The following is a 26,866-nucleotide window of genomic DNA, read 5'->3' as shown; positions in this document are numbered from 1 at the left end:
TGAACAGGGCCCTTACGTGACAACAAGATGCGTTTTCAACTCAGACATCATGCCGGTAGCTAGCTCGCCCTACTAGCTGCTAGCTGCTGTCCCGGATGAGTGTGTTCAGCCATCATGGAGCAGTTCCGGGTGTATTTGTAGCTCATCCATTTTGTGTGCGATCGATCTGGCGTTGGTGAGTAGTAGTCTTGGCAGTGGTGATCTGTGTGGTAGTTCCCTTAGGCGGGTTAGCAGGCCCGACCGGCATCCTCGCTTCTGCTTTCTTCCCGCCTTCGTCGCCTGCCGCGGCCAACAACAATCCACCGAGTCCCCGGTGGTCTGGTGGATGTCCTCCAGAGGACAGGTCATGCCCTCTGCCAACATTTTTTGTTTATTACCCCCTCAAAAATAAGTAATTGAGCACTGTAGTGGTTATGACCATATCAGGGACTATGTAACTACATGGAAACAGGCCAAATTATGTCTGTGCCTTGTACAGTAATAGTGTTAGAGAAGGCTAGCTGCTTTTCTATCGACAGTACTCGCATATTTATAGCAATCAAGATAAACGTAAAAATTGGCCGGAGTTCTCCTTTAAGATCATCTCCACTCAGGAAACTGAAACTGTTGACGTTGAAAGGTGGGTCAACGCTATTCCAGAAATAAAAAAGTAGCTGAACCAAATTTAGGTGTGTTTACTTTCTACTGCTTCTGTGCACATGTCTAACCCAATACCCTGGCAGCAAAGTTAACTATTCCCACTGATGCAGAGGACAATTACTGTATCTCAGATTTAGCTTGTTGGCCTTGTTTTCTGCAAGCAGGGCCAAAACGACTAGCTGCCAAAGTCCTGGAGAGTTTGGCATCACTCAGCCCTCCTAAGTCAGCAATTGGTGGTTTCTTGGACCACTGTTAGGGCTTGGGTGGCTGCTGTCACCGGACTTTCCCAGCATGAGAAAATTGCATAGTTCAGCTGTCTCCAAGGGTCAGCGGGAAGAGTTAACTCTCTAACTGGCCAGCCAAAACATCTAGCATTCAGTTAGCCTCAGCTGCTAACAGTGCACGTTAAATATAGAACTATACTTTTAGCCTTGGTGACTCAAAAAGAGTAGAGCAAGACAATGAAGGATGTCGCTGAGTGAAAAGATCTGGCCCTGTGACAAAGGACATCACCGCACCTCTGCCTTTCTTTTCACTGGGCACTGACCTCTTCAACCACTCGGAGGGAGTAGAATAGTGCCTGCCTAACTCCCTCACCCCCCTTTCTGCCTTTTATTCTCACACAATCTTCCACTGACTTCTCGAAAGGATAGGAGGGAAAGAAATTGAGAGGTGTGTTTTAAACCGCTATGCAACGCAGATCTGGATAGGCGGGAGTGAAAGAGGGAGGGAGGGTGAGAGAGAGGGAGAGGGACGTTACAGTGCTCTGTTATTGCTCTCTACCATTCCCTCTCTGACCTAAAGAACTGAAAGGAGAGAGAGAGAGAGAGAGAGAGAGAGAGAGAGAGAGCAGAGCTTGTGATGGCTCTTGGCACAACTCAGTAGCCAGCAAAAGTGGACACTACAAGCGGGCCACACAGGCCAGAGGATAATTAGTGGATACGTCACTGCTTTAGTGCCTTTCCTCTAGGATTACCTTTGGTGTGACTACTGATTGCTCAAACCTGGAGACAACACAACAGCAGGTAAGTCAGCTTCTTCTGGGTTTCTCCTAATTAAGACATTCTTGATCTACCTGCCCATGTGTGGCAAAGTAGAGCTTATCAGCTGTTCTGCTTTCAGATTGAAATACAGGAAACGTCTACATGTGCTTCTGCTTAGATGTCATCAATTTATGAAGCTAATAAAGAATACTGATTGATAGAAATCCACTTGGCTTCACTTGAGCTGTGGTTAAAACTGTTCTGCACTGTATGCATGAAACAACTCTTCCATGAAGCACCTACTTAATTCAGCTCATGTTTTATACTTTCAAATAATATGGATTTCAACATGTTGCATTAATTACTCGCCCATGAAAAGACAAGGCACTGCTCTTGTAGCTGTTAATGGCAATACAGATTTGGCATTGTGACAACGCATACAGAAAAGAGAGAGAGTCATGAATCAAACATTTCTCAATGAATTACATCTTATATTGCTGTATGAATAGGACCATTTAGTGTCAAGGCTTTTGTGCTTTGCATGTAGGACGAGAAGCCCACAAGTTCACCAGACAACAGGGGATGATATTGAGATATTAAGAATGTGGGAGAAAGAGAAGCAATTCATCTTTGTCTGTTCATGTTTGTAAATGATACACTGCACTCATATAGAAATACACATGTGCAACCTTTTACCTCAACTTATCCCACAGTTGCCAACCCCAACACCTCACTATTGCACCTACTGGACATACACCAAAGTACAAACACCCGCACCGCTGCTTAACATTGCAAAGGGAGCCTTCACGAGCTGCAACAGGATGACATCTTTCATCCTGAATATTTATGGATTGTAATGACGCCAAAATGAATTTCATTTCAACTGCATGAAGTCATCGCCCTTTCGGAAGAGACACATGGCTCTTGCTAGTCCATTTGTCAAGGTGCACATCACCTTGCCTCAGTAAACTAAAAAGGAAAATATGAAATGTATCTCACTTTCAGTGAGGGAATCTAATGCAGGTGTGGCTAATGCTGCTGTGAGGGTCCAGGGCCTCTGTGCAACCTCACCCTTCCTCTCTCCCCCTGCTGCCTTCCACCCTTTCCAGCTGATGTGGCCTCTGTGCACTCAGTGCTATCACCACACCACTGACAAAGAGAACTAGTGGCCAGATATTACTCATTAACATTTTTGCGCTTGTTCCAGCTTTATCTAAGCTCATCCTCTATAGCTCGGCACATGCCCTGCAAAGTCTGTGGAGCTCAATCAGCCAATGGCCCCTCGGGAGAAAAACAGATTTGTGAATGTTGACTGGGCAGTTATCGTACCCATCTTGTAAATGAATCAGTCTTACTGTAAATCAATAATGTGGTGCCTGTTTGAACTGAAACCAAGCCGGCCAAGCTTGGGTGTTTGCCAAAGCAGCATTGAATTGAGATGCACTAAATGTGTCACTGGCTTACCTCATGGCATTGCTATAGCTCTATGTCACTTGAGTGAACTCTAGTGACAGGTTGTTAATACTGTATTTAACTTGTGAGGTGTAGTGTTAGCTTGTGGATGAGATTGTGAGAAGGAAGGCCCTTTTTATCTGCACATAATGTCTATGTGCATAAACATAAACACAATATAATATATAACATTGCTGCCAGTAGTCTGTGTCTTCCCCATTACGTCTGGTGGGCCTCAACAACAGCTGCTGTCACTGACACATGCACTGCTCCAGTCATATAAGGGCGTCTTGAATTCCAAAAATGCAGTTTAGACACATTTGGATATTTCACAGAACAGTGGTACATATAACTCATGTTCCCTTGGGTTAAAAATAAGTCCTTAAATGCCACAGCAACCCAAGATCTTCTGAAGATCATTTGATATGTAAGACGGCAAAGTATACTTGCTATTAACAGTAGATTGGTTGTTAATTGGTTATTGACATGTAGCAATATTAGAACTAGTAAGGTCAATCATGAAGTTCACATATATTACGAATGTTTCAGTTTCATATTTTTATATTCCCACCCTTCCTACCCAATTCAATTCAATTCAATTCAATTTTATTTATAGTATCAAATCATAACAGAGTTATCTCGAGACACTTTACAGATAGAGTAGGTCTAGACCACACTCTATAAATTCCAAAACCCCAACAATTACAGTAATTCCCTCAAGAGCAAGCATTAGCAGTGGCTATTGCGACAGTGGCGAGGAAAAACTCGGCCAGAAGAAGAGAACCCCGGAACGCCCAGACTCTTGGTAGGCGGTGTCTGACGGGCCGGTTGGGGGTGTGATGAACAGTGGCAAATAATAGTCACATTAAAGATAATGGAACAGTGACTTCGAAGGTCATCGTGGAAGTTCATGTCATGTCGGATGCGGCGGACGCAGCAGGACGCAGCAGGATGCAGCCGGGAATTGCAGAGAATCAGAATAAGAAACATAAGGACTCCGGGTACTAAACTCCCCAGAGCTAGGTTAGTAACAAGCATTTCTGGGACAGGATGCATACAAAAGGAAACAATCATCACATGCTTTTCGTCTTCATTTTTTGAGGGGAAGTGACATCATTATGTCTCTCTGAACTGGTGTGTGATGATGACAGCCACCCAAAGATTTCATCTGCTCAGTGATGTCACTGATGCGGGAGGGTGTGTGTGTGTGTGTGTGTGTGTCTGGTCTCTGTGGTTGATTGACCCTGAGTGCTGAAAACCAAATACCACACTGTAATTTCACAAATCTGTTAGTGAGACAGAGTTCTTCAACCCAATGCCATTTTAATCTCTACTTTTGTCTCACCTGTAACAATGCATTCCATTGTTTTTATGATAACTGCTTTTTTTCTCTATGAAAAAGGTCAACAACAGACAAAAGAGCAGAGTCACAATACCAACACAAACAATACAAATGCTCACTTACAAAACTTAAATGGGTAGTGGTGGTGAAGATTTGGAATGTTGTGGTTAGCACTCCAGAGTGTGATATGTGAATCTCCTGGCCTCTAGGGTGCAGAAGAAGTATCCAATACTTGTTGTGATAGTCCGGATTAAAGTGGTGTATCAATCGACTGACAGACCAACAGTGCCATCAATGAAGCCATTCCATAGGCATGGCTAAAAACAGCTGCCTGATGCTAGAAATGGGTTAATATGAGCTGTGAGACTGAACCATGCAGTGAAGTTTTAAGTTGTCAAGTGTAAGGTAGAGCTGTGTTTTTCCTGCTTTTGCTTTTTGACAAAGCAGGAAAAGCACAGGGGTTATTATTAAAATAATATTGATAATGACTGCATCTCATTTAGGCAAGCCAGTTCCAGGGTCTTTGAATTGTTCAATCAACAATATTTCTTTCTTCTTTAAAAGGACCCTAAAAACTTGAAGGTAGAAAAACCAATTAGTTCTGGGACCACTAACCAAGACAGAAAAGTCAATCCGTGGAATTCTGATCTAGTAGGCATTTAGACGAGACCTCAGCCATATGGCTGACCCCATGACATTGTACCATATCTGAGACTGCTTCATGCATATGTTGTCTTGCTGTTTCTATTCATAGAACAGCCAGAACTTGATCTGATCCTTGATCTCCATGCCGTAAAGCTGATATCCACTCATGCCATTGGTCTAGAAGAATCTGGTGCTTGATAAGTCGTTTTCTGTTTCCAGGCACTCTCAATAGACTTAATAAATGCTGTTGCTATGGAAATTAACTCATAGAAATAATGTATGTGTTCATTTTGCCAATCATGTATATTAAACTAATTATGACAGATGGAGGTGAGTCATGTATTCCAGCAGCTGCACCCATCCATACTGTGTGCTTGGTGACAGTATGTCGCTTCAGAACAGTGGGGTTGGCATTGTTGTGTGACTGTATACAATATGCATCAAAGTCTCCCACACACATCAGTGCGCATAATGCATGACCCAAATTAAAGCATGTTTTAACTTTAGATTGCTATCATATGAGTTCATAAAAGTAAATCAAAGTGAATATTTAACAAACTGCCACCAGCACAACTATCATACATGTCATATTGTATAAGTGACTGATTCAGGAACTAAACTGTGCTGAGCAAGTAAGCCATTACTGTGAGAAATTATATGAGGAGATGTACCTACATTCTTCTCAGTTCGCTCATTGAAACCTTAACTGATGAAGCTAGGCTCCAGTGAGAGGATCAGGTTAATGTGACATCAGGAGAATACTACAAGACGAAACCCACCACCTATGCTGACATTTTGCTCCAGTATGGCGTACCAACGTTAGAGTTATTGTCGCTATGAGGTATTAATAGATGCCATCATTACACTAAAATGAGCTGTGAATGTTTGAGTTTTGTCCATGAGCTCTCTTTGACAGTTCAATTTAGTGTTAATGGAAAAATGCTCCTGAAAAGTTTGAAGAATCTTAAGGGAATGTGTACATGTCTGATGCGATGTTGCTATCTGAGCAGAAAAAGCTTGTCATCCTTCTCTGCCTAAAGCGTCTTCATTTACCAGGAACATGGGTGTTATGTAAAATCTGACCCCAGAGGTCACTGGCTGTCTAGGCTGGAATGCGCTGTCCATCAAAATACTGGACCAGACTGCAGCTTTGTACCCTTGCATGGGAAATAGGTGCTCGCAACACTTTCAATATCAGATGGATTGACTCGAAGATTTGAATCTCATCCACAGCTACAGTTTTGATTGAAATTCCGATATCTTGGCGGGCTGGTGTATTTTTCTTGTCAGGACAGAAGAGCTTCTCGAGCGTACTGCATTTCATCAGTGTCCTCTGACAGAACAAGTTGCCAATTGCTTGCATGCAAATAACATTTCCCTCTCCTTATTTAGTCACATTGGGTTTGGGGTGTGATAGATCAAACTCTCTGAAGTCATTTTTCGTCATGTTGCATTATTTGCAGCAGCTGCTGTCCTAATCCCTCATCTCTGACAAAGTAATCTGGCTACTTTCAGACTTTTAAAGCAACACCAAAGATTCTTTTGTACCTTAAAATAATGTTTCCAAAATTGTTTCAGTGGTTCATCAACTCGTAACAGGGTGAATGGCACTTCTGCATTCGCTTTGCGGCCCTCTATCAGCTATAACCGCACTATGCAAGTTTGCCAGATCAGGTAGCGGATCTGTAGTTCGAATGAGATATAATTAATTCTGCTTCCAACCTGCAGTGGTACAGAAGAGGAAAAGTGCTTTGGTGTTGCTTTAAGACCCGACTTCTCACCTTCCTCACTTTTACTCTTTATGTGAATATCACAGACAAGCATAATGTTTGCCAGTATTAAAGCCTGAAATTTCAGGAGATAAAGTGTGTAAAGAGAGAAATAACATAACATATGTAGGTGTTAGCTGTTGTAGGGCTTGGAAAAGGGCTACCAAACCCCATCATGTGAACAATTTGCATTTCTGCTAATCTTGCTAATGCTAATGTTCTTGCAAGTATTTTACAGCTTTGTTACTGGAATATGTACACATGAACAAACGCAGGGTTTAAATTCAACCTATATTGCATATATATAATTAGCATCCCCCTATCTTTTGTACCACTTAAGTATCACAAAAGCCACTTGAGTACAAGTAACAAATATTTATCAGTGTATCTTTTTTGATTAATCAATTAATCACTTGAAATGTCAAAAGTTAGTGATAAATGCCCATCACAAGCAGCTATTGAAGATCACTGTATTCTTTTGTATGAAATGCTTGAAGTAAATGGAATTTCCGACCAAAGATAAAAGTCATATATTGAACATCATTGGTATTCACTAACTTGCTGACCACTGACAACATTTTATAGCCCCTTTTTTCACTTTGGAATGGAGGCATTTGTTCTGTTTGTGCCTATAAATACTCATATATGTGACAGCTGGACTTGCCCAAACCATGGGATAGATTTGAGATCGCTTTAAATTTAGGCTCAGGCCTTAGCTGTGGCCTTGCTGGGTATTAGACTACTCTTTCAAATTAGAATTGCACTATGGAAGTGGGGTCATTGAGGCGGGTTGGCGCAGACTTTAGAGTAAAGGCATATTGTCTGCCAGCTCTCCTTTATTTTTCATAAAGACAACTGAGAATGTTGCATATCAGACTGGAATGCAGGCCACGTGCCTTTGGATTCCGCATTTGCTACTCTGGAGAATTCACTACAATCAAGACTGCAGTGGCCGGTCAAGGTGGATCAAACAACAAAGACATATGTAAGACAGAAGACATGTCATGAAAAGGCTTTGATGACAAACAGACTTTGTAGTCAAACAAAGTCTTGTCATCAATAGGGCCTGTGAAATAGTTGTCATTATTACTATTTACTGCAGCTGTCAAGGAAATGTGTTGTATGAAGCGCAGGTGTAACTTCGGAAACTTGTATCATTGAGTTCTTTTAATGAAATTTAAAGCTGCTATGATAAAAAAAAATTTACATTATCAATGGATAAAATGACAATGTGCAATATGAAATGTGTTGCTCATAGTGACAAACCACAGAGAATTATCACTCAGCTCTGCAGCTTCACTCAGTTTTACAGAACTTTTTTAGCTCATTGTTTTGGTTTTAGAGCCTGCAACTTTACTGGCTTGATTCACCATCTCCACTCTCACCAGTGTTGTTTCCAGATTCAGCAGGCAGCTGTTTTTAGCAACAAAAAAAAGCTCTACAAACCAACTGTGAGCTAATCCAAGTACCAACAACGTCACACAGGAAAAGTTAACAGACAATGCAGTTAGTGGAGTATTTGGCAGCTAAAGAGGCAGATATTTTGGACATAAACAGGACTCCAAATGAATGCTAATGTTGCTCCATGTCTGCTCAATAATGTAGAAAAAAGATGAAGGCAGATTGAAGTAAGCTCCTACATGTCTTGGAGGTTAATATAGTTCAATCACCACCATGAAGCCCAACATTAAGAGAAATGTGTTCCCCCTGCAATAAATCAAAAACTATATTTGTGCGTTGATGTGGGTAGTTGGGAGGAGAGAAAGTACTTTGCAAATATTTTTTGCATGTCAATAAGATTTGTTTGAGAATCCTCTTCACTACTCTTCACTGGCCTTAAATACACTGATATTGTTTATTTTAATAGAATTAGATGGTGAGTTCATTTATATTTATTGAATTGTTATTTATTAATACCTTTTTACAGTCATTTAGCTCTTTCAGCTATAACTACGCACATACTCATACTCTCCTGCTTGCGCTGTTGAACTGGAGTGACACCACAAAATGAGACGAGCTGTTATAGTAGCTTCGCTGGATTGACATGGCATCAGCCCAGAAATTAAGAAGACACCTTTGAGTGCCTAACTCAGTGTCAACCATTTTGTTGCCGGCACATAGGAACTCTGCCCGACTAATTTACAGTACTGCACATGTTTCTATGTTTCATCACTCTTATGCCCCGCTGGTGCCAGTGTTTGTGCCCTGTACCACCGGACATTTCTTTGGTCATAACTCTCTGGCACTGCTTGAATGTTGAGATGAACCCTGTGAGCACTCATGTACGCTGCTGTTCCATGACATTTGACTCAATGATAGTGAGCCCACAGCTGAAGCTTATAGTTATGGACAGGAACGAAGGCACTGCAATTAATCTCCAGTTAAGAAACAGCTCTGATTGAAGCCAATGTGCACTCACTGAACTCCTAAACTAAGATAAGGAATGTTCTTAACGTGTTGGTTTGAACTGAGAGATGCATTCACTGTTATCTTGCACGCTTCTCTCTCATGTGCTTGGCTCTTTTTCCTGGAAACAGAAGAGATTGGTTTTAAGCATCATTAGAATTCTCTGCAGTCTTAACTTTGCTTACCACTATTACAGAAGAACATTTTTCCTGATGTGAACCGAAACTGTTGATAGACTCGCTTTCAAAGCTTGCGAAATTGCATATAGAATAGTTTAATTCCTCTTCTACAAGAGCACATTCACTTTTATCACTTTGTTTTAATCTAGTTAGACTGATTAAAATGCTCATTGATGTTTTATCTGTGTATGTGTGTGTGTGTGTGTGTGTGGTTTATTGGTGTTTTAAGCCTCCAATGTCTCCTTCCAGGCAGCGCTGCCTGGAAGGCACTAGGATTAGGCAATGGTTATGGTTATGGTTATGGTTAGGGTTAGGTGCCTTGAAGTCAACTGTCGCAGCACTTCCTTGAAGGAGATGTTGGGGGCTTAAAACACCATTGAGCGTGTGTGTATGTACATGTATTGTACCATGTATATACAGTGTGCATGCACAGTTGATGTGTTTGGTATGCTATTGCATGCATCCAATCCTGTGCTTAAGAGAAAATTACATTTTGGCGAGCTTGCTCGGGATGTCTCAATGCATGATTCAGAGGTCAGGGTGCTATGACATCACCAGAGTTCTACGGTGGGGATTTTGGGGGCCGGGGGCGTTTTCTGTTTGTAATTAAAAAGCACTGTTGATGTCATATCTGAAATCAATCATACAGAGTGCACTTGCTCAATGTCTCAAGGCTGTTGTGAGAGAGCTTAAACACACAGATGCATGCATACACACAAACACTTAAACACATTCACAAGGCAAACTCACCTATCTTAATGACCTACAGTGCATCTTTGACCATTTATTGCAGTGATTCCCAAGTGTTTGGGAATCATATAGGGTTCAGCTAATTTGAAAAAAAGAGAATATCTTTTAAAAATGTATCCACACATTTGTGTAAAGGAGGAAAATAAAAAAACATAAATATGATTACACGATGGGTGTGATTTTAGTATTTCAGTATTAATTGTCGCAATAACCAGTAGCTGACAGCTATCATAAGCTAGCTATAAGTTTGCTAAAAGTAATGGATTAACACAATAGTTGAATTAGCTAAAAGTACTGAACAAGTTGGTAAAATAGCTAGCTAAAAGTAATGGATAAACAGTTGAATGATAGTAGCTAAAGGTAATTTACGAACAGTTGAAATAGTTAGCATCAACTTAAAATTAATTTCAAGGGAACACATTTGGATAACAACTATCGCTCCTGACAAGGCTGTAGGGGTACAACAGACAAGCAAGTTTGCAAAACCACTGAAAAGTGCACTGTACGAGCAAACAACTCTGTACCGTTATTCTCCTAGCTCACTGTATGTTTAAATAATCAAGCATGCTACAGGCCACCTCAGCGTAACTTGTGTTTTTATAATGATAAATGTTGTAAAATTAAATTTAGAGTCTGTCATCAACAGATTTATTTTCAGGATCTGGATAAAATGTTTGACTCTGACTTGTAATGTCAGCAGAAAAGGTTAAGGCACCCAGGAGTGCCACAAATGTGCTTCCAGACCATCAACACTCAGCATGAGATACACAAGCCTTGTGAGAGAACAGGACGTGTTAGGAATGCACTCACCGAAATACAACACACACACACACACACACACACACACACACACACACACACACACACACACACACACACACACACAGCGGTTAATTGTGGATATTTATTCCAGATTAGGAATGTTACATACTGTAGGGCAACATCATCCACTTGTAATCCTGTGTATGTTTCACTGTGTTTGTGTTTGTGAATTGAAACTAAAATGGCTAAAAATGGGATTAAAAGTTTAATGGCAAATTTACATTTAAGCAGGATTCTTAATATTTTTGTCATATTTCTGTTTAAGTTTCTCACACAATGCTGAAAGGGAGTTTATCTCATTCCTACATGTAGATTCTGATTCTAACTAAGTGAGAATCACAAAGTCTGGAACATAATGTGAGCACTGTTTGTCTGAACAGATAGGGGCTACAAGTTCACCCTAAAACTATCTCTCCTGATACATTTAGTTTTCCCATGCCAGTTGAGATGGGTGGCAGTGAAGGCCAGGGGCCTCGCCGGACCAGACCCGGGCAGCAGACGCTGGCTCTGGGGACGTGGAATGTCACCTCTCTGTGGGGGAAGGAGCCGGAACTGGTGCGGGAGGTGGAGCACTACCGGTTAGATCTGGTGGGGCTTACCTCTACGCACAGTCTCGGTTCTGGAACCATACTCCTGGATAGGGGTTGGACTCTTTTCTTCTCTGGAGTTGCCCAGGGTGTGAGGCGCCGGGCGGGTGTGGGGATACTCACAAGCCCCTGGCTGAGCGCCGCTACGTTGGAGTTTACCCCGGTGGACGAGAGGGTCGCCTCCCTACGCCTGTGGGTTGTGGGGGGGAAAACTCTGACTGTTGTTTGTGCATATGCACCAAACAAGAGTTCGGAGTATTCGGCCTTCTTGGAGACCTTGAGTGGAGTAATGCATGGGGCTCCAGTGGGGGACGCCATTGTTCTCCTGGGGGACTTCAATGCGCACGTGGGCCATGATGGAGACACATGGAGAGGCATGATTGGGAGGAACGGCCTCCCTGATCTAAACCAGGGTGGTTGTTTGTTGTTGGACTTCTGTGCTAGTCATGGATTTTCTATAACAAACACCATGTTCGAACATAGGGATGCTCATAAGCGTACTTGGTACCAGAGCACCCTAGGCCAAAGGTCAATGATTGATTTTATAATCGTTTCATCTGATCTGAGGCCGTATGTTTTGGACACTCGGGTGAAGAGAGGGGCGGAGCTGTCAACTGATCACCATCTGGTGGTGAGTTGGGTCAGGGGGTGGGGGAAGACTCTGGACAGACCTGGTAAGCCTAAACGGGTAGTGCGGGTAAATTTGGAATGTCTGGAGAAGGCCCCTGTTCGACAGACTTTCAACTCACACCTCCGGCGGAGCTTTTTGTGCATTCCTGTGGAGGCTGGGGGCATTGAACCTGAGTGGACAATGTTCAAAGTTTCCATTGCTGAAGCTGCGGCGAGGAGCTGTGGCCTTAGGTTCTTAGGTGCCTCAAGGGGCGGTAACCTACGAACACCGTGGTGGAAACCGGTGGTCAGGGAAGCCGTCCGACTGAAGTAGGAGTCTTTCCGGGATATGTTGTCCCAGAGGACTCCGGAGGCAGTTGCAGGGTACCGAAGGGCCCGAAGGGCTGCGGCCTCTGCCATGAAAGAGGCAAAGCAGTGGGTGTGGGAGAAGTTTGGAGAAGAGATGGAGAAGGACTTTCAGTCAGCACCAAGGTGCTTCTGGAAAACTGTTCGCCACCTCAGGAGGGGGATAGCGGGGAACCATCCAAGCTGTGTACAGTAAGGATGGGACACTGTTGACCTCAACTGAGGAGGTAATAGGGCGGTGGAAGGAGCACTTTGAGGAACTCCTGAATCCGACTAATACGCCCTCTATGTTAGAGGCAGAGCTGGAGGATGATGGGGGATCGTTGTCAATTTCCCAGGCGGAAGTCACTGATGTAGTCAAACAACTCCACAGTGGCAAAGCCCCTGGGATTGATGAGATCCGTCCAGAAATGCTCAGGGCTCTGGGTGTGGAGGGGCTGTCCTGGTTGACACGCTTCTTCAACATTGCGTGGAAGTCTGGGACAGTGCCAAAGGAGAGGCAGACTGGGGTGGTGATTCCCCTTTTCAAATAGGGGGACCAGAGGGTGTGTGCCAATTACAGGGGTATCACACTTCTCAGCCTCCCTGGTAAAGTCTACTCCAAGGTGCTGGAAAGGAGGGTTCGGCCGATAGTCAAACCTCAGATTGAGAGGAACAATGTGGATTCCGTCCTGGTCGTGGAACAATGGACCAGATCTTCACTCTCGCAAGGATCCTGGAGGGAGCCTGGGAGTATGCCCATCCGGTCTATGTGTGTTTCGTGGATTTGGAGAAGGCGTATGACCGGGTTCCCCGGGAGATACTGTGGGAGGTGCTGCGGGAGTATGGGGTGAGGGGGTCTCTTCTCAGGGCCATCCAATCTCTGTACGACCAAAGTGAGAGCTGTGTCCGGGTTCTCGGCAGTAAGTTGGACTCTTTCAGGTGAGGGTTGGCCTCCGCCAGGGCTGCGCTTTGTCACCAATCCTGTTTGTAATATTTATGGAAAGGATATCAAGGTGTAGTCGGGGTGGGGAGGGGTTGCAGTTCGGTGGGCTGGGGATCTCATCTCTGCTCTTTGCAGATGATGTGGTCCTGATGGCATCATCGGCCTGTGACCTTCAGCTCTCACTGGATCGGTTCGCAGCCGAGTGTGAAGCGGCTGGGATGAGGATAGGCACCTCTAAATCTGAGGCCATGGTTCTCAGCAGGAAACCGATGGAGTGCCTACTCCAGGTAGGGAATGAGTCCTTACCCCAAGTGAAGGAGTTCAAGTACCTTGGAATTTTGTTCGCGAGTGAGGGGACAATGGAGCAGGAGATTGGTCGGAGAATCGGCACAGCGGGTGCGGTATTACATTCAATTTATCGCACCGTTGTGACGAAAAGAGAGCTGAGCCAGAAGGCAAAGCTCTCGATGTACTGGTCAGTTTTCATTCCTACCCTCACCTATGGTCATGAAGGCTGGGTCATGACCGAAAGAACAAGATCCAGGGTACAAGTGGCCGAAATGGGGAAAAGAAAAGTAACATAACAAGAAATATTGTGCCAAAAAAACAACAACACAGGAATTGTACTATTTGCTCTAAAAAAAATGTAATCATTTCTTCTGTTCTTAGTGCAGGTAGAAGATGAGGACCAAAAGCAGCGGGGTGGAGAGCCCGGCCAATGGGGTGCGTGGTGTTCCACAGGGTGACCATGACATCAGCCAAGAACAGGAAGTGGGTCTGCCCGTGAAGAGCCTAAAGTCCAAAGTTCAGCAGAAGGAGGATAAGGATAATTTGGAGGTCGAGGTGATCTCTGAAAAAAAGAAGATATTATTTGACTCCCCTGAGGCTGGAGAACAAAGAGGAAACATCATGGATCTGTCCAAAGAGGATCTATTGAAACTGCTGGGGATAATGGAAGGAGAGGTTCAGGTGGGTTGGGTGATCTCTTTGACCTGCTGTAATAGGTATATGTGCAATAATGAGGTAAAGAAAACATACATGTGAAGGCTCTGTGGATGAACACAAGGAAAGGTTGAATGAAAAGTGCACATGCCTTCATTGGATTGAGATTGACTGCAATTTTATGCACAATAGCTCTATCTTGTGGATGAAAATGGTAGTTAAACATGCCAGCAAAAAATGGCAAATGTGTCTAACAAGTGACCATTTTGGAGAAATCTGGAATTCATGAAACAAATGCTACATGGGTTTAAACACCCTAGAATATGATGTACTGTAGTCAGTTTATTGGGCATAATGGCACATTCACAACACGTTTGAGGCCATTTTTAATGCATCATTTCTCACATTTGCATGTCTGGGACAAAAACATTTGTGTCTCTTTAAACAGGTGTCCGAATGTGTGAATTGAGGTGTTCCTCCTCAAGTTATAATATGTTGTCTCATTTGTATATCTTTATATTTGTATGTGATTTCAGGCCAGAGAAGATGTTATCTGCATGCTAAAGTCCAAACAGACTGTCCCAGAGGACCTTGAATCACGTTATGGATCTACAGCCCCTGGTTCGGCTCTCACGGCCCTGCAGAGGGATGGCTTCATCACTGGCAGCAAGCCGGACGACCACAGTGTATACCAGAAGCCTATGGTTGAGGTCAGTTAGCAGTTACATGTCGAAAATCAGCTGTATAAAAATGTCAGTGATCAGCAGTTCAATGTGACATTCCTGAATTCATGATTATTGGCATGTTACAATACAAATAAAATTAAGTTTGAATGTGTCGTCCTTGGTCCTTGCATGTGTTTGTGTGTTTCCCTGTGTGTATTAGATTGTGTGCTTTGCTCTTTGCTCAGCTGGAGCGTCTGCAGGAGAAGCACAAGGAGACGTATCGGAGGATGCTGGGTCAGTTGCTGCTAGCTGAAAAGTGCCACCGACGCACTGTCCACGAGCTGGACACTGAGAAACACAAACACGCAGACTACATGAACAAGAGCGATGACTTCACCAACCTTCTGGAGCAGGAGAGAGAAAGGTGAGCAGGACAGTAATGAGGGGCCATGGAATTGCCACACCATTAACGCATCAGGACAAACTTACTAATCAACTACATTTCTGTGGATATATAAAGTCATGTCTGATTACTGAAAAGTAAATATGTAAAGTTAAGCTTCCAAACGACTTTTATGCTGCTTTCTATCGGCACATTATTTCAATTATATTATTTTCAAAGTTGGAAGAACACAAACAAATGTCTCTCTCCGTGAGAGAGATGAAAATCTGAAGCAAGAAAAGAGAGCTTTAACCCTTAACCAAAATATAGGCATGTGCACACAATCAAATACATATTTATGGCAGGAGCATTTGTGTAACACTGTTCAATATACATTATAATACATAGATATAGCAGTTTATTTTTTAATGCTGACATACATTTTCATCATGAACTGTAATTATATGTCATGGGAAGATGATAACATTGATTTTATTAACAGTATAAGTGGTACTATGAGGCAATATTTGATGTCAGTAAGAAATAGTATTGCATATGAATGCAATTCCCTGGCTAAATAGACTGGTGAAAGAAGTGGATGGAGTTATGGTGAAAGAGAAACAGGTGAAAGCAGTGGGGGAGGATAAGAGTGGTGAGAGAGAGAAAACATAAGAGCAAACATGGCTTATAAAACCAGTGTGGAACATATAAAGTGTACGAGGTGAGAGAATCTAGGGAGAAAGAGCGGCGAAGGAATGCATCGACATTGGAGAATGTGTGAAAGATGGCCTCATCAGTCAAGTGAATAACGCGAGAGGGATAAGGGGAGGGGAGGGGGGAGCTGGTTGCTAAAGTGATAACCTCACATACCTTGTTTTACCGGGAGCGGGATGGTGTTTGTGGAAGAGTGGGGGAAGTGAAGTGGGGAAGAGGTTAGGTTCTTTGCTGTGGGAAAGAAGGAGGTCAGGGGTAGAGCGGGGAGGAGATGAGGTCACTGGGTGGAGGAACAGGAGGAAGAACAAGTGAATGAATAAAGGGCTTCAACAGGAGTGAATCTCCCATGACATCATCTGTGAAATGAAGTCATCGCCGAGGTTGCGACCTGGCTTGTTGGTCAAGAGGAGACAAGGGGTGAGAGTTTGGTGGGAGGGAGAGAGAGAGAGAGAGAGAGAGAGAGAGAGAGAGAGAGAGAGAGAGAGTCATGTACACACTTTCCAACATCAGAGGGGATGGTTAGATCACTTGTGTGTGTGGAGGGCCTCACAGAGATCAAACAAGTGTGTTTGTGAGTGTGTAGCTGGCACTGAATGTGTACTGTAAGGGAGGAGGCCCTACTAATTAAAGTATTTACAGATGAAATAGTTTGATTGGCTGTTGCGTTGGGGAATGTATTTTGTTGCAATTCCCATAATACATCCCAGTCCATTCTCACACAATAACCCTGAGAAATGGGGATGTATTCATTACTGTAAGTTAATATGTGGTGTTGCTATGCATGTTATTAGTAGTTTGCCAACAGGCATGATGTGTGAGGGAGACAGAGTACGAGAGAGAGCATCTGTAATGTAGTGCATGTAACACAGACTAGAGAGACCACTTCTATGCTGTATTTCATGAACTGTCAAAACTTCAAACAGCGAAAGCACTGACTACCTCTCTTCCTTGAGCTTTTACTGCAGGACACAGGAAATGGACCATGGAGGTTAAATCACAGTCATGACAGCTGAGCTGCCATCACATGCCAAAGAGAGGGCTGGGAAATGAGCAGCAACTTTTGGCTGGTTTCATGAGATAGGGGAAAAGGGTAGTCATGATTTAAAACATTTCAATGAAGAATTTGTTCTGAGTTGTAAATCAACATGTCTAAATTAAGTTATCTAGCATGAAGCTGGGTGTTTTATGATTTAAACCAAATTGGTTAAGGAATTTATATTGTGTGTGCAACTTACACAATTGGGTTTTGTAAGGCTGATTACATACTGTCTGTTGACTGACATTTGACTGAACTTGAGTCTAAAACATATCTAACCTGAAGCTAAATATATGCACAAATAAGCACAGACATAGAGTAGAGATAAAACCAGGAGATGAAAGTCAAGTTTTTGGTTTTCACTTTGATGTGCAGGCAAATTGGTGCATTTTACCACTTTAACAAAAGTAGATATGACAGTGCAGGTGGGCCTTTAATATAGTGAATAGAATAGTCTACAGCCATGATAGCTGCTCTGCTAACATGCTTACAATGACAATGCTAATGTGCTGATGCTAAGCAGGTAGAATGGTTCTGGCGACCATGAACGTCTTTAGAAAATGTCATGGCAATCCAGCCGCATTCACTCTGGATCAAAGTGGTGGACCGATCGACCGACTGGCATTGCCGTCCTTAGAGCCAAGCTGCTAGCATGGCTAATAAAGAGAAGCATTTTATGGCTTTAGTTTGAAACATGTGACACAAATCACAAGTGAACTACCACTTAACTTTCACTTGATCCCTGGTTTGCGTGCGGTGACCTCCTTCTTATGCCAGGTAGTTTCCAGCAGGTTCCTTGGCTCTTGCACAGGTCGGCCTCTGTCACCTCACAGAGAAAGTGAAGAGGATGAGCTCTGCTATGTCTTGATCTGTCAGCACCTGCAGAGCCCAGATTCTTCATCTGTTGCCGTAGAAGGACACAGAACTGACTTCGGATTCATGTATGAGCTGATGCTAAAACATAGACAAGCACATACTGTGTAAAAACAGATTCAAAAACACACAAAAGCATTACTTTCTACAAACATATCTGCCATGTCTGGTATCTGTTTTGACATTCACTCTGTCTGGTGAGATGGAAGCATGTCATCACCTCGTCTTTGTCAATATGATCTCCTTCCACCATCTGGGTGAGAGTGAAGAGAGAAAAGTCAAAGGTCTCGTGCCAAACATCGGCAGGAATGCAGAGGATGGGCACAGGAGAAGCAGTTTCTGCTGGTAGCCATCAGCCATTAACACCCTCTTAGACAACAGAGCAATTTATATGTCAAGAAGTGAAAATATTTAAGTGGCATGGCGGTATGTGCAATGATTAACGAAAAAAAAATGCTCACGTGTAAAGTCACGCACACAAAAAGGTAAATGCAGACCTGAAATTGAAAACTAAAATGAATGTCATTTTAAAGCCTTACGAGAAAAGCTTCACATTATTCTACCATCTGTTAGCATATCGTGTACACACAGTATGTGTAGACTTATTGTGGTCGTCTTTAAATAGTTCAATGTCCACTTTGCTTCTGATTTCTCTCTTTTAACACCACATCAGTCTTATGTACTGTATGCTATCACAGACTCTCTTGCTTAATGCTTTTTATGTGTCTAGAGAGGTCATTACTGTACAACACAGTGTTTTGACAGCTTTTTGGCAGTTCATGTCTGCTTCAGTCTTGGCCTCCAAACATAGAGGGGCTGCATTGCCTCTGAGCAAATTCCCCAGGAAACATGGGATGAGATGTTGTTCCATGATGAAAAAAAATGTCTCTCATGGATGTTGGCTTATGGATTGCACCTGTGTATTTGCTTAAGAAACGTGTGTTTTACTTACACGCACATTTCAGTTGCCTAAGAAGTTGAAACCATAATTTAAACAACTTTCTTAAACCTGCAATGCATTTGCAGGACTGGATATACTGTACACAGCCAATTTGTCCATAGTTATTTCTTCCTTAGAAACAGAGCCACTGACCACTGGAGTCAAATGCCACTGACATCATGACTTCGACCTTTGCATGAAAGTAATTTTAGAGTGCCAATTTCTAGGGTATCAGTGACATCTGGCTGTTAAAGCATGAATTTTAAGAGCTGCACTCTGAGATCTGGATGACTCCGTTGTACAGTAGCCAGACCAACTGATCCCACTTGGCAATGAAGGCTTCTGGTAATCTGAATCAATGTAGATGTTTACTGTCACTTGCAAACTGACAATTAACATTTAAAGTTTCAAACTTCATTCATTCGCAGAGATGTGAGGTTGTGAAAACTGCTTTGTTATAACATTACCTGTATATACTGCTCCATGGAAAAGTCAGGGCAAACCTACTGTCATGGTTACATATCCTCCCAGATCTTCTTCACCTCAAGGGAAACATCCAACTTAGCCATATCTGCTTTCCTCATCACATGTAGACTTTGCAAGGAACCCAGTTCAAGTCCAGTTTCCCCAAGAGTGGAACTACAGTTCTCTCCTGTCTCCTATACAAATGAGACTATAGCTTCCAGTCCGCAGAGGCAATATCCTGTGCAGTTTGGAAATATAATTTATTTTGCACCAAACTTGCACTGATAATAATAATAATAATAATAATAATAATATTTTTTCATTACTTGTAATACCTTTGTAAACTTTCTGAAAAAAATTGTATAGTTGATTTTCCTCAAACATGCCATGTTTTCTGAAAGTATGAAAATTAGTGGGGAGTTTTGCAAAACACTCCTCCTGTGGAAAGGGTCCCACCCCCTTTTCACAGTGTCTAAAGCAGAGCAGCACAAACACTCTCATATACACATGACTGCCTTATATGGATGAGGTGACATCACTCACTAAAGGTCCCGTGGTGCTCCACAGTATTTATTCACCTAGTATTGTCCTAATAAGATGCCTGGAATGTGACGGTGGAGGATCGATGGAAAAGGAGGCCCCTGCTACATCTTATGTGTTCTCAGTGGATTTTGTATAATGGAAAAATTGATTTATGTGCTGATTGTCGAGCATCCATAATGGGTAAGTTTTAAATGGGGTTTGTTGTAAAGTTTCTGAGGTGTTGTGACTACATCACAATAGTGGCTATTGAACATTTAGAGGTTGTTTAAGCTATAGATGCAAAATGTTCCTTGTTGTGCTGGTGCCTACATTAATTTGGTTTATTTTGCAATGCAAAAATGTTCAGGCTGAATATTGTATGTCAGTGGGAGTGTAAAAGGAGATGATGCAGCTTTGCATTCAATCTGCTTTGCATGTATTTTGTTGGAACCGGAGATGAGAATGGGCATGAGCAGCATAGAAAGAAGCTGAGAGAAAAGAAGACCACTTGGTGAGGGGGTGTTAGTTAAACTTTCACTAGCAGATTCTATCCCAATAACTAGCAGGAGTATTTGGGAGTTGTAATGTTAATCTTTGCTAGTTTTCCCTCATTATCTTATTGCTTGTTCTGTATAGCATGTATGATCTTTCATTATTGCACAATATACTGTATATAATAATCAGTTGTTCTATCAAATTCTGTTTTTTGTCTCCGATAGATAGAAATGGCATCACGTGTTGGACTCAGTTTCAGCAGCCAAATTTAATATCTTGTGTGGTAAAATAGTCAGTTACTGGATTTCTGTGAGTGATAATTAAATAATTATGTTCAAAGCAAACCATGTATCTTGGGGGTATGTGTTTTGAGATTATAATTTCAAAATAAACACATTGACACTGAAACCAGTCTTGTCTAGTCAATGTCTGTAAAGAATCGGGATTATCACTCCCTATCATTAAAACAGATAAAATTGCTTCCCGGAATATAAGTAATTTCCATGCCATGATGGCAAACAGAGATACACAGTTACTTGCGTCAATAAAACACCAAACTAATGCCTTGCCTTTGTTTTCCCCTTTACATTTCAGACTGAAGAGGTTGCTTGAGAACGAGAAGGCCTACCAGGTGAGAAAGGAGAGCGAGCACTCTAAACGTCTGGCCAAGGTGCAAGAGGAGCTGGTTAAGCTGAAGTCCTTTGCCCTGATGTTAGTCAATGAGCGACAGCAACACCTGGAGCAAATGGATCAACAGAGCCAGCGGGCCCAGGAACTCAGCCAGCAGCACCAGCAGTGGGAGCAGGCACTGAGTGAAGCCAGGGAACGTGCTCAGGAGGATGGCCACAGGGTGCTGAGCCTGGAGGCTGAACTTAAAGAGAAATCTGCCAAGCTTACCCAACAACACGAGGAGATGAGTGCCAAGCTGGCCAGTCAGGAGATCCACAATCGTCAACTAAATGCCAATCTTTTAGGGCTCACGCATAAAGTGGAGGAGCTAGAGGAGAGCAACAGGGCTCTGAGGAAATCTGAGGAGGAGCTACAGGAGCTGAGGGAGAAGATCAGTAAAGGGGAGTCTGGCAACTTCAACTTGATTACTGAGTTGGAAAACTTACGGAAGCGGGTGCTGGAGATGGAGGGAAAGGATGAGGAGATTACCAAGACTGAAAATCAGTGTAAGGAGCTCAGAAAGAGGCTACAAGAGGAGGATAGTAGGAGCAAAGACCTCAGGCTGGAAGTGGAGACGCTCCAGAAAAGAATGATAGAGTTAGAGAAACTTGAGGGTGCCTTCAGCATAAGCAAGGCTGAGTGTGCACAGTTGCACACTGCTCTAGAGACAGAGAAGGACCTCACCAAAGAGCTCTCAGATGAAGTAGTAGCTCTCAAGATCCGTATGAAAGAGGTAGAGTCTTCTGAACTCAAATTAGAAAAGTGTGAGCTGAGCCTTAAGGACGACTTGAGTAAGCTGAAATCATTGACTGTTGCTTTGATGGAAGAACGAAAGACCCTAATGGAAAGAATGAAGTCAGACGAGAAGAAAAAGGACGATTTGAGTAAGATGGTCACAGTTGAGCAGGGAAAAGTTATGGAGGTGACTGAGAAATTGATAGAGGAAAGCAAAAAGCTATTGAAGTTGAAATCAGAGATGGAAACCAAAGTAGAGACTCTATCCATAGAAAAAGGGGATCTTAGCACAAAGCTAGCCTACGAAATCGATAAAACTAAGGATCTTAGTTCTAAGGTCAGTCAGATGAAAAAGAGGTTAGATGGGTTCGAACAAGCAGAAAAGCTATCAGTAAATAATTCAGTGAAATGTGAACTAGGCAGAATGTCTGACCCCCTCAAAAGAGAAGACAACAAAGTTAAGGAGCTGACATTTGAAATTGAACGCCTGAAAAATCGTCTCAAACAACTTGAAGTAGTTGAGGGAGATTTGATCAAGACAGAGGATCAGTACGACATGTTGGAGAAAAGGTTCATGACCGAACAAGACAAAGCCAACATTCTTTCCCAACAGGTGGAGGAAATGAGGGGCCAGATAGCACGGAACAAAGCAATTGAGAAAGGAGAGGAGGAATGCCAGGAAGTAGACCTCCGACAGCAATGTAAAAGAGAGGAGGCCAAAACCAGGGAACTGCAAGCGGACATCGTAGCCCTCAAGGAGAAGATCCATGAACTGATGCACAAGGAAGACCAACTTTCTCAGCTCCAAGTGGATTACTCTGTCCTGCAGCAGAGGTTCTTGGAAGAGGAAGAGAGAGCCAAGAACATGGGCACTGAAGTTTTCCATCTCACCAAAGAATTGGAGATAGCAAAACGTCATAGTCGAGCACTGAGGCCCAGTTTGAATGGGAGGAGGATGGTGGACGTTGCTGTGACATCCACTGGAGTACAGACAGAAGCATCATCCACTGGGCCAGCAGAGGAGGATACCCCAGCTGTGTTTATCAGGAAGTCTGTTCAAGAAGAGAATCACATTATGAACAACCTCAGACAGAAGTGCCTGAAAAAGCCAACAGATAAAAGTGGTGTTGAGCGTTGCCCTTCATCTAGCAGCGACCTGGGTGTAAAGAAATCCTGGATTCCCTGGATGAGGAAAAAGGACAACACACTTCAGGAGTCTACCTTGGGGAAGCATATGCACATTAATGGAGATAATTTGCCTTCTGAACTGACCATGTCCCAAAAGCAAGGGCAGCCTTTACACATCCGCGTAACACCAGACCACCAAAACAACACGGCCACTCTTGAGATCAGCAGCCCCACTACTGAGGATGCTTTCTCTAGCTCAGCTCCCCTCAGCCCCAATCCATCTCAACCTAAATCCAGAATCACAATCATTCCCACCTACTCTGCTCCAACCCACAAAAGAAAGTCAACCACTGGACCTCATGGCCCTGAAAGAGCCAAGTCTCCAGTCACCATCACAACAATGTCCAGAGCCAAGTCTCCAGAAAGCAGCCGAGCCCCCTCCTCTGCCTCAGGAAGACCCTTGTCCCCTGTCTCTATTATGACAGTGAGCACTACTATAGTGCCTGAAGCATCTGCCTCCCCTGAACCCCAAGAGATGACCATGGGCCGAGCTGTGTATAAGGTTACCCCTGAGAAGCAGATGGTCCCAATGCCTATAAGGAAGGGTCACAGCAACACTAGCATCATCACCACCACTGATGATAACAAGATCCATATTCATCTAGGCAACAGCATGACCTCAAAGATGGTAGTCAGGCCGGTGCCTGCTGCAACAGAGAGCAAGGAAATGACCTTATCAACTGGGACAGTTTTACGCTCCCCCCGCCAAATCACCACCACCGCTGCCAGGACCACACAGAGCAAAGTGATGAGCACTATCACAATTTCCCCTGTTACATCCACTACTTCCAGACAAAGCATGGTAAGTTTTGCTTAAAGGTTCTGTTCATCCAAATTATGGAATAACATGTTTCTTTGAGATACCTGCCCAACAGCAATTTACTCTTGATATAGCAATTTACATAAGTATTAGTATAAGTATACTACTAACAGTTCATTGGAAGTACTTGCTAACACAGAAACTAGTAAAAAAGTAGATTTGGTAAAAAGGTAGTACAGATGAAAATTCCATTCAATTGACTCTGAGGCACCTCTGGACATATTGTATATATACATATATATATATATATTTTTTTTTAAGATTTAATTTTTTGGGGGCTTTATTAAGTAGTGACAGTGGATAGACATGAAAGGGGGAGAGAGATGGGGGATGACACGCAGCAAAGGACAGCAGGTCGGGTTCAAACCCGCGCCGCTGCAGGACTCAGCCAACATGGGGCGAACTCTCTTACTGGGTGAGCTAGAGGCCACCCTGGACGTCTTGCATTTTTTATCCTTACAAAAGGTTTCCTTTTGCTGTTTTTACCTGGATTTACCAGGCTACATTGACTACGAAAAAAGTCAAATTGACGTTTTTGCACATTGGTTTTTGTACAGATCAAACAGACAAGATGTTATATCTAGCTTTAGAGGTGATGAAAGGATTTTATTACTTTTCGACAGAGCCAAGCTAGCTGTTTCAAACTGTTTCCAGTCATTGTACTAAGCTAAGTGTCTGCTGCTTGTAGGCTTACACAGTCATTATAGGTATTGGCTTTCTTGTGTAACTCTCAGACAGAAAGTGAATACGCTTTTTTCCCAAAATGTCAAATTATTTCTTTAAAGGTCCAATGTGTAGGAATTTCTCCCATCTAGTGTTGAGATCATATATCGCAATCAACTCTCTCGCGCCACGCATTTCAAAGTACGTATTACAGCTACAGTAGCCTTCACGCTTCAAAAAGCCATCTCTTGCTCTTTTCAATATCCTTTTTCTGGGCAAAGAAGAAGACTCCTGTTCCTGAAATTTGGATTTTGAATACTTGTGGTCCTCCATGTTTCCTTCTTCAAACTTGCCGGGGCGGGAAGCTATGATACCCATTAGCAGCATTAGCAGCTCCTGTGAGTTTATCATGCGACAGCGAAAACACGAAAGGCGGAGCAGTATATCCTGTATGTCCCTTACCGGCTAACGTATTTCAAGATGGCTCATGAATATGGAGCATCTACCCCAGTTCATGCGAATGCAAATGTAAAATTTCAAGCTAAAAGAAATACCTGGAATTGATGATGGTGGTAAATATTCATGAAAAAGGACAAGTTTGTGAATGGGCAACACAGATTTTGATAATGAACAACTAAACACGTTACACACTTGGTTTCATATTCTATATTACACATTTGAGGTTTCACGGGGAAAATCTGTTCACTAACAGCTTCATCTCTAAAAATGGAAAATTATGTAACCCTGTTGATGTTTCAGTGGACCTTATAATATGCTCTTTGTGGATTAGATAGCGTGACCGAAATGGTCCTATGGGCAGGCCTCAGAACAGCAGAACTAATGATGTGGCATTTTGCCACTTTGCTACAGTCATGCAGTAATTTATAGTTGTTACAGTGTTTACATTCATAAACAGCCATACAGGGCTCAGTGCCCTCTGACTGACACAAAACAGCCTTGCACCAGTTAACAACACACTGAAATATTGCCTGGACAAGTGCTCAACCACCTGGATTGAAGTGAAAGAATGAATAAATATTTACATTTTTCATTCACACAGTTCATATAGCACATACGATCAGTTACACTGTTTAGAAATTTAGAATTCCTTTTTTTCTGTAATGGGTTTTACCTCTTTTCCATTATTTACTCTTTATGTTCCCCTCAAGTGCTCCTCTGTTTTTATTTTCCTGCCCTAGAAACTGTACTCTCTCTTCTTATTGTCAACAGACTGGGCACGATGCCCAGCCACCTCGCACAGGACTGACCCGCATCCCAATGTCCAAGAGCCTGAAGACGGGGAAGGCTGTGCTGGGATCCCTGGGGATCTCGGGTGGAGTGAAGCTGGAGTCACGAGCTGAGAGTCAGATGAGGATAGAAGTTAAAAAATCCACTGTGAATAGCCATACTTTACAAAATGGAGGAAAAGCTTGATTACTACATAATAGTACCAACAAAATACTTAAACATATCTATGGTGCTTCAGAGAGATTTAAACAACAGAAAAGGCACAGAGGCATTTGTTTTTTAATAAACAAGCCATTTCTAATTTTTGTAAAGTCTTTTGTACTTGTATGTTTCATATTCATTTCTGCCATTTATATTGAAACATATTCTCTGTATTTACAGTGTGTATTGTGATAGACATTTGGGTTAAATATTATATCAGGCTGTGTTGCTACTACCTGATTCTTGCTTTGAGTGGATGTCTCACATATAAGGAGGTTGTTGATAATATTTTATAAGGACACATTATAGGTCAAAACACTTGTTTTCATGTAAATTATGTTTTTTTTTTCTGTAAAGGATTTTTACTGAAATGTATTTTAAATAAATGTGATTGCAAAGGGTAGTGTGACATGCTTATATATGAAGGCAAATAAGAAAATGCAGTAAAGACAGAGAATTAATTGTGAACAACTTTGCAAAACAGGCCAGATATATTGCTATATATGTGACTGTTTCATGTGTGTACTTATACTAAGTCACGCTTTTACAACATTAAATATTCATTACTCTTGGAAGAGCCTACAGGTCCTTTACATTGGACAATGCAGTCATGGACCATGGGAACTGTTAACTGTAAGCCCCAGTTTCTTTCACTTTGTTATTTCAAATGTATTGAAACAAAAGCTCAATTCATGATCTTTAGCAAATTCCACATAATTTGCGATAAAGTGAAACTATTATGTTTAAATGGAAGCAAAAAGAGGCCACAACATTCTTAAATTATATAAACAAATACAATGAAGTTATTAAAACAAAAGATTGACAAAGTAACAT

At 42.5% G+C, this 26,866-nt stretch overlaps 1 protein-coding gene across 1 annotated transcript; it reads left to right on the top strand.

The window, feature by feature from the left end:
- The first annotated feature begins 1,442 nt into the window (after positions 1–1,442).
- On the top strand, positions 1,443–26,528 carry LOC120549835 (filamin-A-interacting protein 1-like). Its single transcript, XM_039787010.1, has 6 exons — positions 1,443–1,664; positions 14,144–14,443; positions 14,953–15,126; positions 15,327–15,505; positions 21,103–23,902; positions 25,814–26,528. The coding sequence occupies exons 2-6, from the start codon at positions 14,156–14,158 to the stop codon at positions 26,015–26,017; spliced, it is 3,645 nt and encodes a 1,214-aa protein (XP_039642944.1). The 5' UTR covers positions 1,443–1,664; positions 14,144–14,155; the 3' UTR covers positions 26,018–26,528.
- The last annotated feature ends 338 nt before the right edge of the window (positions 26,529–26,866 follow it).

Source organism: Perca fluviatilis, chromosome 20, assembly GCF_010015445.1.
Source record: "Perca fluviatilis chromosome 20, GENO_Pfluv_1.0, whole genome shotgun sequence".
In the NCBI taxonomy this organism is placed as follows: domain Eukaryota; kingdom Metazoa; phylum Chordata; class Actinopteri; order Perciformes; family Percidae; genus Perca; species Perca fluviatilis.
The sequence above is the reverse complement of the archived record's forward strand: the minus strand, read 5'-3'. Positions and strand labels throughout refer to the sequence as shown.

Coding starts and splice junctions, on each gene's coding strand:
- LOC120549835 (XM_039787010.1), top strand. CDS start 14,156: ATGAGGACCAAAAGCAGCGGGGTGGAGAGCCCGGCCAATGGGGTGCGT. Junction 14,444..14,952: donor TAATGGAAGGAGAGGTTCAG/GTGGGTTGGGTG, acceptor ATGTGATTTCAG/GCCAGAGAAGATGTTATCTG. Junction 15,127..15,326: donor ACCAGAAGCCTATGGTTGAG/GTCAGTTAGCAG, acceptor CTCTTTGCTCAG/CTGGAGCGTCTGCAGGAGAA.